Source organism: Cynoglossus semilaevis, chromosome 13, assembly GCF_000523025.1.
Source record: "Cynoglossus semilaevis isolate Cse_v1.0 chromosome 13, Cse_v1.0, whole genome shotgun sequence".
NCBI lineage: Eukaryota > Metazoa > Chordata > Actinopteri > Pleuronectiformes > Cynoglossidae > Cynoglossus > Cynoglossus semilaevis.
Window position 1 is genome coordinate 3,726,657 of NC_024319.1, and position 16,375 is coordinate 3,743,031.

The following is a 16,375-nucleotide window of genomic DNA, read 5'->3' on the forward strand; positions in this document are numbered from 1 at the left end:
TTTTCACGATGGTAAGGCTATAGGAAGTAGTCTGATTACGACAGGCAAAAAACATTTTAAAAAAATTCCAAAAAAAATGTTATACTTAGAAATTTTTCAAAATGCTCTTAATTGATGAGAAACGTAAAGATAAAATTGTTATTTTTTTTTTCTTCAAAAATTATCATCAAAATTACCATCTGACCACTAAACAAAAAAATTCGTATTTTTCAAAAATATTCAAAAGAAAATTCTAAAAAATGATTAAAAATGCTCTTATTTGATGAGAAACATGCAGAAAAGATAAAAAGTTTGATTTTTTTTCGAAAAATTATCATCAAAATTTTTCACCATCTGACCACGACATATGAAATTATGATTTTTCAAACAAATTCCAAAAAAAATTGACTAAGAAATGTTTCAAAATGCTCTTATTTGATGAGAAACATACAAAAAAGATATCATTTTGATTTCTTTTAAATCATCAACAATGTTTACCATCTGATCATGACACACAAAATATTTTTTTTTAAAATTCCAAAACAAATTTTATACTAATAAATTTTTCAAAATGCTCTTAATTGATGAGAAACATGTAGAAAAGATACAATTTTGATTTTTTTCCAAAAGTTATCAAAATTTTTCACCATCTGACCACAATATGCAAATTAAGGATTTAAAAAAAAAAACTCCAAATGCAATAAAATACCCTAATTTGACCTGTTATAGGTGCCACTAAAACCCTTACTGTAGAATTTATGACTTTAAAAAAGAAATCCAGAAAGAAAAATCCAAAAATTAATTACCCCAAAACACACTCCCATGTCAAAATTTTGTGCTAGACATGAAAAGAAAGTTTCATATGTTGCTCTGTTATAGATGGCTCTAAATGCAATACAATGCCTCAAAACATGTTCTTATGTAAATAATTGTGTGAAGTGTTCAAAATTCAAAATTGGCATCAAGAAAAATATATATACATAGATATATTATCACTATTGTATTCTTCTGTGAAATTCATAATATAGTAAGGTTTTTGTGTCATGTCTAGATATTTTTACCCTTTAATTGTTAACACAAATATGGCATTCAAAGTTCCGCTACAAAAAGTTAACTTAAAACATTTTGGATGCTAGAAGTGGACACTAGAAGTGCAATATATAAAATATAAAATCAATGTTTAGTACAAGCACCTATCCAGAACTGATTTTTCAGTTTAAAACCTCTCATAAGAACATGGTCTGATTCCAATAGATCTATTGTCTCTTTCATACAGTATCTGTATGGTTGGAACAAAATCTAAACTCTCTACGAGCAAATTACAGACAAAAACAAATATGTTTTAACATTTTATTTAGTGATTTAGTTTATCTAATCAAAACAATACAAGCCAACTGTACCAAATGAAAACTCCAGTAAGAAACTGTTGCTGAAACATGTTTTTGTTTTCCAAACCTAGACCATGTCAGCACCTCCCTACCTCCAGGGAGTTCACACAGTTCACGTGTGTGATGTATTATGTTTATATTAATGTTCTCTTTTATCAAAGCTTCAAGTGAAGTATTTCACTCAGAGTACTGACTGCATTTAAAGTATGAAGTGGAAAAGTGCAATTATATAGGAGGTGAATAGAACTTTTATGTGCTCATAAAAATACCATATTGCTAAGTGTCACTTTCAAGTTTAAATTATAGGAGTGTGCTAAAAGTGACACATTAGTTATTTAAATCAGTGTTCCCAAAACCTGTTGCAGCCATAGAACATATTTTAAATTAGAAAAAACCTGTGGTGCATCACCAAACAAAAGGTGACAAAAAGTATCTGTAATGATATATAAAAGCCTTCTAGTTTCAATTTACTTACTCATTTCAAAAGCTGGGTCTGTTTAGTTGAACAACACTGACAGACTCGAAGGAATTGAAGGAACACAGATCTTCAAAGGCTCCGAGCCCTTTTTTTTAGTTTTTATGGCCATCTGGTGCCCCCTGGTGGATGATTATTTAAATTTCTGCCCATCACTGTCACATACTGTAGACCTGCAAAGACAAATATTTGCAGTGAGTAATTGATAGCTTTGAGACTAATTAAGTGATATGGGGCAGTTTTGGTTGGGAATCACTGATTTAACGTCACCTAAGTGCACTCAGAACATGAAAAATACTAGTGTGAAATAAATAAAACATGTCAAAACAACCGGAATTTCTCCGTCATCAGTCGATCATGGAATCAGACCAGAGTCTATAAACGCTGGTCATTAAATCTGATCCACTGAGACAATGCAGACACACCAAGGTCCAGGGCAGCGGGGGTGGGTGTCTTTGTCCGAGCGGAGTTGTAACGTTAAAGATTCACAGTTACGTGTCACTACTGAAATAGTGTCAGAAGATGACAGGAAGAAGTGGGAATATCAGCATGATGGCCAACGGCTAGAGGGGAAAATTTAGGTGAGACGGATTGAGCTGTTAGAGTTAGCAGTGGTACCATTCTAAGGCTGGCTGAAGTCAGAGTGAAACAATCTGCTGAAAGCCAGTATTTTATCATCTGTTAAAGTCGTCAAAACTGTGTAGTGTGTACCCGGCTTAAAAGCGTCAAACGGCAGCCTACATTAAAAATATGACTTAAAGAGAGAGAGGTAGAGTACAACTGAAACACAAGCACATACTGAAGTCTTACCATGAACTACTGTTTGCAGGGCAGAAGTGAAACATTAGGAAGGAATATTTGGCACTATCCTCCCAAAATATTAACAAGTAAATATTTGTTAACATTATGAATCAACTCAAGGATGTTATTAAAATTTCATGATGTAATCTGCGTTGTCATCGTCACTATTTTTTTTAGATGTCAAAGTCATCATTGGTCCTTGTTTGGGATCAGGGTTCACTGTGTTAGGAGCAGGGAGAGAAGACTGAGGCCAAACTGACAGAAACAGTTCTGAGGAGCAGGCGTCGTCGTGGGTGATCAGGCGTTTCACCGTCATCACTGATTGGTCGGGGCCGACTCCTGCGGCTTCAGGAAGAGCTTCATCACAGGGAGCACTTCCACTGAGGACTCAGCCAAAAGGCAGCTCTCATCAGGGACACAGCCTCTGGTTCTCACTCAGTGTTGGTCTTCAGGACAGATGGTGTGCAGTCTGTGAACGTCCTGTGGGAGACAGGGACACGAGCGAGGTGAAGGGTGAGGAGACATCACAGGCTTTTTCAGCCAAACAAATGGCGTTTACTTAAAAAGAACAATCTTCACTCAGTAACAAGTGACTTTTAACTTGTTTTTAGTGCTGCCAAAATTAATGCGTTGACAGGTGTAAAACATACATTTAACACAATAAATTAATCAGATAAACATTTCTAATGAATTTTAACACTTTACAGTCAATATACACATTCATTAAATTTCACTTCTGTATTGACATTTGTATGTATTACATGTTAATAATTCCATCATTTGGATTAGTCATAAACAGTTGAGAAATACTGACATCTACCTGCAGTTATTGGTCTTTCTTTTCCATTACAAGAAAATAAATTTTTTTCATCACATTTAGAAATGTTAATTTATCTCAATTAATTGCAATCCCATGTGATTAATTAGGTGATTTCTTATCCTTTGACAGTCCTACGTTTTGTTTGTTTTTTACTGCACTTTTCTGCTGTTTTTAAACCTGCTTATAAATAAATTAAATGTTCAACAGGATTCGTTTTTTTTTTTTGCAGTGTCTTTACATTCGTTGTTCACCTGAGGGGATGCACAGGCCAGGTGGGCTGCACTGGTGTTGTCGCTGAAGAGCTTGGGCTCATCAACATGGCACTGTAGATGTTTGCTGCCACCACCAGGATGCAGAGCAGGATCGGCCCGATGATGGCGCCCTCCAGACCCAGATAGTACGCGCCACCAGCCACTGCTAGACCAGTTAGGTACGGGTGTCCACCGCTGCACACAAAACCATATGGAGACAGTTTGATGAAGTTTGTGGGTCAGTGATCTTCACAAATCATTAGTAACATCTCACAGGAAAGATGATGATTCCACATAAAAAAAACCTACCCAGAAATGTCAGAGTAAATGGCCGTGTCCACAAAATATGTGGGCAGCAGGTGACAGATCAGCAGCAGCACAGCCTTGACACCTTCGCCCTGCGCCAACCACAGGTCACACACGGCTGGTACCGCAGCCCAGTACGTTCCCAGGAACGGCACGGCACCCAGTGTAGCTGCTAAAGCTTCAGACCAGGAGACGAAAAATAAATATAAAAGAGTATATAAAAGAAAATAAATAAATATTACATCCTGACTGACCAGAAGGAATGAAGACGATGTTGATGCCAAAGATGGTGTGAGTGAGCCAAGTGTAGAGGCCGTAGAAGGCGGCCATCTTCAGAGAGGCATCAAAGACTCCTCTTCAGTAAAAACAAACACACATCAGAGTTCAAATCGTCTCCTCCAGTTTCTGCATCTTTTTTTTTTCTGACATCAGTTAAATGTGTTTGTGTTCACCTGGTAGCCTCTTCAACAGACTGGCCTATGATATTAGAGGAGGGTCCAGGCTGAGACAGAGGGGTCAGACTGATCACCCACTTGACTGGTTTGTAATATTCACCACTGGAGCTCAGCAGGTAGAAGAGAGTGGTGAGGAAAATCACCTGCAGACACAAAGGAAAAACTGTGAGTAAATCTTCTTTTAACCTGAACCAGCAGTTCCAAAACGTTTGTGTAGACAGGAGTATTGTCCCCACCCCCACTCTGCTGGTCTCTTACCAGACTTAGTGCAAAGTTGAGCAGAGCCGTGCCACTGTGGAACAAGACGGTGAACAGAGTGGTCGTGGTTGAGATGAGGAGGCCGACGTTCCTGCTCATCACCACCCAGAGGGACTCCAGGATCTACAAAACAATAACACACACACACACTTTATTATTAAAAAATCTCTTCTATTATAAAAATACTTTGTAGCCAATAACTATTAGTAAAATTCTAAAGTGTTAATTTTCTAATATGTAAAATGGTTATTACTGTGTGCACCTTAATTTCACTAAGAAAAAAAAATTTAATGTAAACATTGAAGCAATCAATCTTTGATCTGTGTGATTTTCTGTCCCATTTCTTTCAGTCACATTTGACTGGAAACGATCCCAGCTGTCACCAGGTGAGGGCAGAGTACACGCTGGATGAGAGTTGATCACAGGTCACATGTCCACACTGGTTTATTTTTATGGTCTACTCAGAGTTAACTATTAACCTCCTGTGTGTGGCTGTGCATTGTGGGAGAAAAACCAGTGAACATACAAGGACTGGGACCCAAATCATCAAACTGATGACCTTCTTGCTGTACTGCAAAATGACTAACCAAATTCTCCAGGCAGTATTTGTATCACAATAAAAAGAGTAGTTCCTGAAGAACACAACTTTGTCACTCATTGTGCACACTGTGTGTGTGTGTGTGTGTGTGTAAGCTGAACCTTTGCCTGAGAGAGAGAGATAACAATGTAGTAACACACCCATACTTACAGACAGCAGAGTCTCAATATTGTCCTGCAAAAAGGAGGCAATGTCCTTCCAGTCCAAGATGTCCACCAGCCAGCTGTTCTGCCTCTGAATCTTGTGGCCACCACGGTGGCGGCCAGAATGGGTGACATTCTGACAAGATAATAATAAACATTTCTCATTAAAAAAATAAAATATATAAATACACTGGACTGGACAGAGCCTTTTACTGCACCTTCACAAACCAGGAGTGGTACAGTCGGTCCCAAAGCTCCAAAACCTGTTTTTCAATAATGGCCGTGTTGTTTACTTTGTCTCCTAACATCTTATGAAGCTGCAGAGAGGACAGGGAACACAGATGCGTGTGTGTTGGACAACGTGTCTTTATATTTCTGAGGTGAATGTTGTTCTCCTCACCCTCAGGGTTATCCATTCTCTGCCGTGTTCATAAACATTTGTGGCGGCTGAATTCATAGCCTTCTGGATCACACGAGCCTCTGGGAGCCAACTGCAGCACAACAGAGTTTAAAAAAAAATGTGGTTAGTGAAAATTAAAAATAAGTAAAATGAGGAGAAACAGATTAAACGGACGTACTTTGCCCATTCTGGATGGTTAGACACAGTCTCGTTGATGAGATTACTGGTGACCTCGATGATCTGAACACTTTCATGATGAACCTTAAAAAAAAAGAGGGAAACGGCTTCAGTTTTGGCAGTGTTACTAAAACAAAGTAAAAAAAAAAAAGAAGAGAAATAATACCATAGCTGTGAGCAGCAGTGCCATCAGAAGAGTCCCTGTGACCAGGATGAAGATGATGAAGATACTAATGATTTTGTCCAGAGATCGCTCCAGGCCTACGATCATCTGCACAAGAGGAGGAGTGAGGAGACACAGAGACAGGACAGGATAAAGAAAGTGAAAGGATAAACAAACAAAGTGAGTTTAACTCTGAGGTAAATGAAAACATAAAGGGATCAGACACATGGAGAAACCTGTGTTCGTCCGTGATCCGACCATTTTGGATCTAAAATCTCTCCTTTTCTGCTTTGACAACAATCAAGTATTCAACAAATACATCCATGTGTTTTTGTTTTTTCAGCAGAGAGAACTCTCAGGCCAAGAAACACGTGTATGTCCTACACTCTTTAACCCAGGTTTCTCAATGATCCAAAATGACTGTATTAAATCAGAACGTCTGAGGTGAAAAAAACATCCTGTCATGTGACGCTGTGTTAAAATCATATTAGAGGCTGTGTTAGTGACCATCCTTCTCTCAAAAGACCCTGATGTCATCATCTGGACGATGACGTAAAGAGTAGAAGTTCCTTTACATTTTAGTAACAGAATAAATTAAAATTTGTCAAACTATATTAATTGACAGCAGTTTAAACCAATCAAAAAGTGTGTTGTTTTTACAGCTATTTTACAGTGCATCACCGGAGATGACTCTAGATAAACATCCTTTACATTTGAGCGCCTCACCGGAGATGACTCTAGATAAACATCTTCACACAAATTGATATAATCCTGTTACATCATCTGTACAAACTACAGCACCTCCTGATTACCTCAGCAAATAGCACAACCTTCAGACATTAACATGGAGCCACCTTCAGTGTTCAATGGGGATCAGTGAAGATTACTGTCATAGCGCGGTACAATAAGATAGAAAAAAGATGTCGTAGATCCACCAGGTCTAAACGGTCGTCAAAATACAGATTAATTATTTTTAAATTAACAGGTGAATAACTGCCACAACGAGACAGGATCCTACAGAAACTGGAACTGCACTTGTTTTTTACGCCAACAACCAGTAAATACACAAACTTACACGCAGTGACACCTAGTGGCGCACAACGTAATAAAGTCTTATGAAAATGATTTGATAAGGATTGTTCTGAAGCTACATTAGCAAAACTAAAGTTGCTGGTATGATATTATAACGTTTGGTATCTTAGTGGTTTAGGAAGAATTTACACAGCTTAGAGCAGGATGATGTATGTTGTACAGACAGAAGAAAGTAATTAAAAAAAGAAGAGAGAGTCTTAGAATTTGATAAAGTTTTCAGGAAAAAAAAGATCAAACTTATTTAAGAACAAATAATTAATTTAAGTAACTGAAGTTTCCATTTGACTTAATGTGTGATTGATTAGAAAAGAAAAAAGGGATAATTTAATTAAAGCAGAACACAGGAGGAAACAGACAACACATGGACACAGACAGAGCTGCACCTCGTATGTGTGAAAACACTGTGTTTATATGCAACTTCCACAGACAAATAGAAGCACTGCATTAAAACAGTAGAGTGAAAATGTCCATAGAAAATATTTAAGTGATGTTGCAGCCAAGGAAGTCTCATTTTTAGTTTTAAAGTACAGATGAAGCTCACTGATTTCACTAACTGACTCTGCTCTGTCCGTGTCCATCTCCTCACTGTGCAGCACACACACTCTCACACACACACACACACTCTCAAGTGTCTTTTTTCACAAGTCAATTCTGCCATTAGGGTCAAAGCAAGGAAGGTACACACAGGGCTGAGGGACCACACGGTCCAACGTCCCACAACTGTAACTTCCTGGGGAAAAAAGAAGAGGGAAAACAAAGCAAAAAAGCAGCAGCACGGGAGCAGACGTACAGGCAGAGAGCAGAGATGGCTGGTGACGTGAATGGATAAAGCGCCAGTCCAAGCTTAAGGGTGTGTTTTTACACTTCTCTCACACACGATATAAAAGGAAGTGTCTTTTTTTTTTTTAATTTAACTTTATTTCTCTCAAACCAAACACTCTCATGGTCAGTCAACCTCTCTGTCAACACTGGACTTCTCAAAGTCATTACCTGCTTGTTAAGCCAATGCCAGAGCTTGGAAGGAGACAAAGAGACATGTGAGGGGATTATTACTAGAAACAGGTCTGTGCAGCAGTCACATGTACCCGTGCAACAAGAACACAACTTCTGTTTGGGTACAGGCAGTGAGGGACCAGGAAGAGACAGGCAGGATTGAACCACTGACCATACAGGGAGCGCTGAATGCAAATCACCATGACAACAAAAGGCTTCCGGGAAAGAGACAAAACAAAGACACATTTGATTTTGCAGCAAGTTCAGTGTCCAGAACCTGAGAAATGCAGTTCACGCAGCAGGAGACATAGCATGGATTAAAACACACTTGTGTTTGTAGCATAGGTATTGTTGTAATTAACCCATTCATTTTTTAGAAATGAAAAATATAAGGAACCACTCGTTTCCTTCTCTTCGTCTCAGAGCTGCTGTGTTGTTCTACTGTCAGTGTGGTGCTCGGTCACACATGTTTATCAGAGTTAATCTGATAAATTAGCTAATCTTTCACACTGGTGAAAAAAGTGACAGTGAATGAGAACAACACAGTTGTATTTTGATTTACAGTAAATAAACTGAACTCTGGAGATCTCAGATCTTTGATAGAATAGAATAGAATAGAAAAGGCTTCTGTTGCCATTGGTTGAGTCCAACAAAATTTTCCGCCTTCAACTGTGCAAAATGCATGGAACATTCAAAACAAATAACGACTGAAAAGTTGACTGTTATAGTTTTAAAGCTAAATTAAACTCAACCACAACTAATAACAGTTATAGTAACCGAAAAAAACACAGGCCTCAAACGAACTAAAATACACGTTTGGAGATGGCTGTGCAGTGGAACACAGACAACGGAGCCAGGACTGTTGATGTGTAAATGAGGTCGTACAGTCCTGTGTGTCTGTGTGAGCGAGCCAGTTGGTTTGCATTATATTTGCAAGTGTCATTTGTATGTTTGAAATAACATAGTTTGAATATTATACTGAACCTGGTGGTTTATCAATCCATCCATCCTTCATCCATCCATCTGTCCTTCCTAGCAGCTATTCATCCATCCTTTCAGCCATCCATTTTGTCACAATAACTTAGATATTTGTACAATATCTGTATATAATCTGTGTTGTCGTCAGTAAAGTGTGAATGAAAGATCATTCTATTCCAACTGTGTGGATGCATTCAAGTAGGAAGTATGAACAGATGCTGCTCCAGAGGTCGAGGCTCTTAGGGTTTACCTTGGTGTCGATACGAAGCAGGAACTGAGCGAGACCTTTGATTGGTCCAGGCAGCAGCGCCTCCTCCCGCTCGCGACCGAACGCCTCCAGCACAGCCCACCACGAGGAGAGAGTCCGCTCTGCAAAGCTTTTGAGGCCAAAGTGAACCACCAGCTTCTTCAGCACCCACACTGGAAAAGTCACACGCAGAGTCTCAGTACAACACAGTCTGGTCTGGTCAGAACAATACAATATCTGCACAGCATTTACCAGCCACGGGGATAGGCAGAAGTTTCAGGATCCAGAGGTTGAGCCACACCTGAACCAGGACTATAGCCCAGGCCAGAAGGATGAAGTAGATATCACTGGCTCTGTGGGAGCTTTTCTTTTTATGGAAGAGGCCGCCTGGTAAAGAGCGAGAGCCCCGCATGAACTGAGGAGTTCCAGGTTCTGGCATCACAGAATCTACACCATCTGGGGGAAAATAATGAGAGGAGACTGTAAGAAACATCACTGTGGCATGAGGATGGATCTAATTCATATCTGTGGAGTCACCAATATGGCCCAGCAGCTGAGAGTGTCCTGACTGCATTTCTCAAGATCTATTATTATAAAAAGTAGATTAAATGACAAGTCAGGTGGCCTATTAACTTTTTCTATTAGTTGGAGTCTTTTTATAACCTGACCTGTTTCAGTGTTCCTTTTGAGTTAAAATGGAGGGCGGGGTCAGATTTACTGTATTTGCTTCAATAGCCACAGGGTTCCTTTTTTTTATCATCCCCACCATCAGCCTCTGCAAGTCTGGGCCAAACTCCACTTTGCACAACTCACTCCATGACAGAAAATAAGGAGAGTGAAAGGAAAGTGAACTACTTGTCATTGTGACACAGCACACCACTGCACACAACCAAATGTGACCTCTGCTTTTAACCCATCACCAAAGTGAACAGGGGGGCAGCTTTAGTGGGCAGTGTGTGGGGACGGTGCCATGCTCAGAGCACCTCAGTGTAACACCTCAAATAACTGAGAACCACTGCTCTAAAGTGTCTCACCTGTGTTGGAGTTTTCCCTGGGCTCCGTCTTTGGCTGAAGGTTGCTACAGGAGATCGCCATGTAAAAGGTATTAGCAGCGAAGGATAACACCTGCCCAGAGAGCTCCCCTGGAAATATGAACCGAGATCAACTCAGCTGAGTCTCAGATACAAAGTGTGGAAGTTCAGCTCAATGTTTGAAAAGTGAGTCAAATGTTACAGGGAGATAAGAGGTGATGAAGTCACTTTGTTTTTAACAAATGTTATCTTAGCTTAGCATAAAGACAATAAACAGTTATTCTGTCTCTATTAAACCTTCACCAAGTATATTTACCCACAGATTATGTTGCATTCAACACATTTTAACTGTAAACACTGTGGTGTTAGAGTGTCCGTGTGTGTCTGTATCTTTGTTTTGCTCTGTTTTTTTTACCTCTGCCAGGAGCAGGTGGTTTCTCTTGGGAGCCCATGATAAAAAGAAAAACCACAACCACAAATATTGGCACTCTCCACGAGCCTGTTAGAGACACTGAGATAGATGCAGAAAAAAGTGGTACAAATTTAGAACACCTAATTCTAAAGTACATTTACTTCACTGTTGAAATCAAGAGCAGCGGCGACAGGAGATATTTTAGGTCATAAAATGGAGAATAAATGAAACATATAAAAAGGTTAATTTGACACATTGTCACTTTCTCCTCCTGGTCCTCAGCAGTGTTTCTTTGCTGGCCTTTTTAACACCAGTTGTCTAAAGGGCAGCACTTGTTGTTACCATGCCCGGTTTGGGCTAAAAATAGCCGGGACTTCCTCGTCTTACGCTGCGTGTGTCTTGTCTGAAATACTTGCAGACCTGTAGAGGCAGTTCCCTTTTCTCAGCAAGAAACAGTGAGAAGCTGTTGTGTTTGAACAAAACATGTTTTTCTTACACGTTTGCTTCCTTGGGGCAAAGAAAACCGTGTGTATTAAAAAAGAAAAAAAAGAAACATGACCATCATTGTGGTTTGTGAGCAGGGAATTTACACGTACCTATGTACAAGAGCAGGATGGCCCAGACAGGCAGAGCCAGAGCCCTCAGGTAGTGCTCAGTCTGAGGACTCCACTTGAGACACACCACCGACAGGTAGCCAAACACCACCGTGCACACCTTGGAAAGGACAAAAGACAAAAATGTGGTTATTACAGGTTTTGTTTTGAGCTGCTGCAGCTGAGACAAGAGGTTATTCATGGAAGGTTAACTTTCACCTGCTTTCAATAGGTTTCATAACTTTGCAACTCATTACTGGCAAATCTACTTTAGGAAAATAACTTTCTCATTACTGGCAAATCTACTTTAGGAAATCTAATGCCTTTCCAAATTCTTAAGGCTCCACAGATGATAAACAATCTGCTTCTGTTTTATTAAAGCATGAAATGTGAGTCTCCAGACTGTAAACAATTAGAAACAAAGGTCTGACTCTCTGAGCTGTTTACAATCCACACAAAAACATCTTTCATCTTTTAAACTAATAAAGTGACTTCACTCTCTCTCACACAAACAGACCATCTACAAAACCAGATCTATTCCCAGAAGGAGAACAGTTTTTGGAAAGAAAGCTGTGGAAGTTGGTGTTAACAGGGTTTTAAAAGCCACAGTCACTGTGTCACTGCATCATTGAACCTGATAAATGCCTGGTATACATGTGTTATCATTTATATTTGTTTCAAATGTAAATATTTCCTGGGATTTCCAAGGCTGATGTGTCATTTGATCTCTGTGACATCACTGACATACTTTAGTGAAGGATCCTCTACAGACCAGTTAGCTGTGGTGTCACAGTCAACACAGAGCAGGCCCACATGAACCAGTGTTGACACCGGCCTTGTGACAGGAAGTAAAGCTATGGTGAAAATTTTGAAAACATGTAAATCTTGTAGAAGGAACGTTGGCTTTGAAAGTTCAACAAGGTTTGACGTGCCTGGACAGGAGTTTGTACACGTATGGCTTAGACACAGAGAATGACAGTGAAATATTGTATAATGGAATTTGATTTTTAACATACACTTGTGAATCTGGATTTATTTTACAATAATTATAGTTATTTTAAAAAGGCAATACAAATAGATTGTCATGTTGGTGAAAAAAAATTGGAAAATCACTTTGACTTAGGAAATATTAAAAAATAAACAGTAAAATGAAAACACAGAAACTAAAAATAATAAAATAGCTAAGGCCATAAAAAAGAAATACGCATTGCACTGAATAAGTGTTGTTTGGAATTGTACTATTTATGTATTAAATAAGTCAAGAGACAAAACCAGTGCTTGAAAACATGTGTCTGAATATATGTTGCTATTAGTTTATAGGTGTTTTTACTCTACCTGCTGCAGAAATATACTTTTTACATTCTATAGACAGATAGATATAGACTGGTAACTTCTATGAATTTATTTTCCAATAAAAAACGATACAAATAAAAACAAAACATGAGGGGAAAGTGTCATAAATTAAAATAAGTGGAGGGATTTAGAATTCAATATTTTATCACAAATAGACATAAAGACTAAACAATTTGACTCATATCATATATTTACATTCATCATATTTTTGGTTCCCACCCTGATTTTACTGGTAAAATTATGAAATACTGGCAGAGAAACGTTGATACTGGAACCAACTATTGGAACATACTGTTTGACACAGAAGCCCATTGTCTCTAAGGTGGGTAAGGGGTCATTTCTTACCCACTTGCCACTGTCCATTCACTCACCCATACAGCGTGGAACCAGTCCAGGGCAGTGTCGATGACCACACACACGTAGCCGATGACCACCTGCATGCCGATAACGCTCCAGAAGTAGTACAGGAAGTAAACCAGGGGTACCCCGGCTCCGATTGCCAGCAACACCGTGAGCCTCTCCAGCACCCGCCGGCCCATCGTCTCCACCCCATAGTTCACACACCACACCGGGACCAAGAGAGTCCCCACCACGATGGGTGTCCCGCTGTCCTGCAGACCACTGAGCCACGAGCGGCCTAGTTTGGCCAGGGAGTGTTTGAAGGGATGGAGGAAGGTGCCGCAGAGCACTGCCCAGAGCAGCGGGCGGAGGAAGGCCTCCAGGATGAAGTAGACCAGAACTGCCGCCCCGCAGCAAATGGCCACAAAAATCATTGCCCCCGTGTTGTAAAAGGCCTGTTTGATGTTTTTATCAAATTTGAGGGACGTCGGCTGGGTTAGCAACTGGCTCACCATCTCGACCGCCGGCTGTACGCTCTCGGAGAATGATACAGAGTGAGGCCGCCCAGGGTTAGGGCTCTCCGGGGGAGAGAGGGCGGCAGGCTCCGCTGCTGACTCCTCTTCGTCTGCCATGATCCCGGAGCCGCGTGAGGGACACCAACATGTGACGTAGCAGTGACGAAAACACGGAAACATCCCTTTCTCTTTCCTGAGCGTTACAGCCATCTTCTGGAAAGGGGTGGGAATTACATGGGAAATTCTTTTTTATTTACACCATATTCGTTCATTTTCTACCATTTTTGTTTATTTACCAAATAATTTTAAATAGTCACACTAACACCTATGTTGGATATTGAGTACATTATTAATCAATTGTGGAATGCGGAGGATTCTGAAATACTCCTCCCAGACTATGCGCAAGGTTAAATGTTTTTAATAAAATAAACTCAACCTGCAAACTATGAGCGAGGTGCAACAGGGAAAAGTGTCGGACATGGAACAAGGACCGTCCTGCCTAATAAGTCCGCGCCTATTGCGTGGTTACTATGGTAACAAACACAGCGACCAGTTCGGATTACGTTGGACTTTTGACTGAAGTTAACGCAAGAATAATACTTAAAGGCAAAGCAAAACTAAAAAAAATAGAACATCGCACTCTCGGATTTTTTTTTTTTTAGCAACGATGGGAGATAAAGAGGAAATTCCTTATTTTCAAAACAATGTAGATATCAAGGCAGAACACGAAGCTCAACCGAACAAGGAAAATGACAAAAAAAAGAGAAATCTGCCTGAAGTGAAGCCCCAGAAGCATTCAGGACCGCAGATTACGAAGAAATTCCTGAGAGACCACTGTAAACAGAACAAACTTTACGTGACCCCTCACCTGAACGACACACTGTACCTTCACTTTAAAGGCTTCTCCACCATTGAGAACTTGGAGGATTACACAGGACTTCGGTGTCTCTGGCTGCAGAGCAACGGGCTTCAGCGCATTGAGAATCTGGACGCACAGACTGAGCTGCGCTGCTTATTCCTTCAACAGAACTTCATACGCAAATTGGAAAACCTTGAACGCACCAGGAAACTGTGTACCCTGAACGTCTCAAACAACTACATCCAGAGAATTGAGAACATTTCTTGCCTCCCTGACCTGTCCACTCTGGAAATTACCCACAACAAGCTGCAGACTGTGGACGACATTGAACATCTTAGTCAGTGTGTGGCAATCAGCGTGCTGGACATGTCCCACAACTTGTTGACTGACCCTGAGATCCTCGGTGTCCTCCAGGCAATGCCAGAGCTGCGTGTTTTAAAGCTGATGGGAAATGAAGTGGTGAAAAAAATACCAAACTACAGGAAAACCATGATTGTGCGCCTGAAGCAGCTCACGTTCCTTGATGACCGTCCAGTGTTTCCCAAAGACAGGGCATGTGCAGAGGCATGGGCCGCGGGAGGCCTGGAGGGAGAGCGCCTGGAGAGGGAGCAGTGGGAAACACGAGACAGAAGGAAAATTCAGGACAGCTTAGATGCCATTTCTTTGATTAGGAAAAATGCTCAAGAGAGACGGCGTCTGAAAGAACAACAGGAGGAAGGTAAACACAGTTCTTCACTCGCAGAGATTTCGAATTAAAAAGATACAAATGTGTCATCTATCTGTTTTCTTTCAGGGGTCACTCAAGATTCGACCTCCGAAGGGAATCACCCCGAGCCTTCAAATCCAGCCCTGGCAAAAATGCAAGTATTTGAGCAGGACTGCGCGGATGCCCACAAAGAGTTCATAAAAAATCAACACGCAGACACTGGCACCATTGATGAGAGAAGAGAATGTGACCAGTCCAGCACAGACATCAATAATCAAGTGGCAGAAGAGAATGGAGCGCCCCCTCTACAGCGGCGTGCACAAAATCTAGATAATGATGCTGCAGCTACAGAGATAGAAATCACCACTGATAAACAACCACGTGAACTCCGGTTCAAGAGAAAGGAGGTAGAACTAGTGCAGGCAGAGGTGAGTGAGCACCAGCCTCCTCTCATTCAGCCAGTCGGTCCTGGAGAAGATGATGTTGTAACCATACACGGTCCAGGACCTCTGGTCACAGAGTTAAAAGACATGGAGGAGGTGGAAACCATTGACCTTCCACTGCATCGCTCACTGCTGATCGACGACCTGCCTGATCTGGAGGACGTTGATACAGAACAGTTCTCTGCAGCAGAGTTCAATCAGCAGGTGTGCCGGCCATTGATAGAGGTCATATCAGGGGACAGTAGTGATCAGGGTGAGGTATAACAGTGAACTGGTCTTTGTGGTAGAGTAAAATGTTGGGTCATAATAGTCGGTGTCGACCAACAAGAGCAAATAATGGGGAAAGAAATTGCATAAAAACAGCTTATTGTTCACAAAAAGCTAAAAATGTTCACCTTTTAGAATAAAAAAAAATCTGTATACAATATAAAGAAACGTTGCAGACTTCACTGATTAATCTGCATTTTAGTGCATCACCATCGAATAAACTGGAATAAAAAAAACACTTGGTAAGGTTTTTCTTTTGTCTCTAACATTAAATCCTCAAACTCTTTCTTTGCTATTGCTTATATGATAACCATACATATGGTACGTAAGGGT

The 16,375-nt window shown here is 40.4% G+C and overlaps 2 protein-coding genes across 3 annotated transcripts; one reads left to right on the top strand and one right to left on the bottom strand.

The window, feature by feature from the left end:
* Positions 1-1,317: 1,317 nt before the first annotated feature.
* tmem245 (transmembrane protein 245) lies at positions 1,318-13,999 on the bottom strand. 2 transcript variants are annotated; one of them, XM_017038169.2, is made up of 18 exons: positions 13,285-13,999; positions 11,564-11,681; positions 10,971-11,066; positions 10,559-10,666; positions 9,777-9,980; positions 9,528-9,697; positions 8,297-8,320; positions 6,218-6,322; positions 6,053-6,135; positions 5,875-5,965; positions 5,693-5,791; positions 5,482-5,610; positions 4,734-4,856; positions 4,473-4,618; positions 4,275-4,375; positions 4,024-4,198; positions 3,715-3,909; positions 1,318-3,123 (listed from the first exon to the last, which is right to left on the bottom strand). In XM_017038169.2, exons 1-18 carry the CDS (start codon positions 13,975-13,977, stop codon positions 3,075-3,077), a joined length of 2,709 nt encoding a protein of 902 aa, XP_016893658.2. In that variant the 5' UTR covers positions 13,978-13,999; the 3' UTR covers positions 1,318-3,074. The 2 variants fall into 2 exon arrangements, with proteins under 2 accessions (XP_016893658.2, XP_016893659.2); XM_017038170.2 differs by lacking the exon at positions 8,297-8,320 and having other exon boundaries at positions 13,285-13,994.
* Positions 14,000-14,235: 236 nt separating this feature from the next.
* On the top strand, positions 14,236-16,284 carry LOC103388153 (dynein assembly factor 1, axonemal-like). The gene is made up of 2 exons (XM_017037645.2): positions 14,236-15,344; positions 15,420-16,284. Exons 1-2 carry the CDS (start codon positions 14,435-14,437, stop codon positions 16,037-16,039), a joined length of 1,530 nt encoding a protein of 509 aa, XP_016893134.1. The 5' UTR covers positions 14,236-14,434; the 3' UTR covers positions 16,040-16,284.
* Positions 16,285-16,375: the final 91 nt, after the last annotated feature.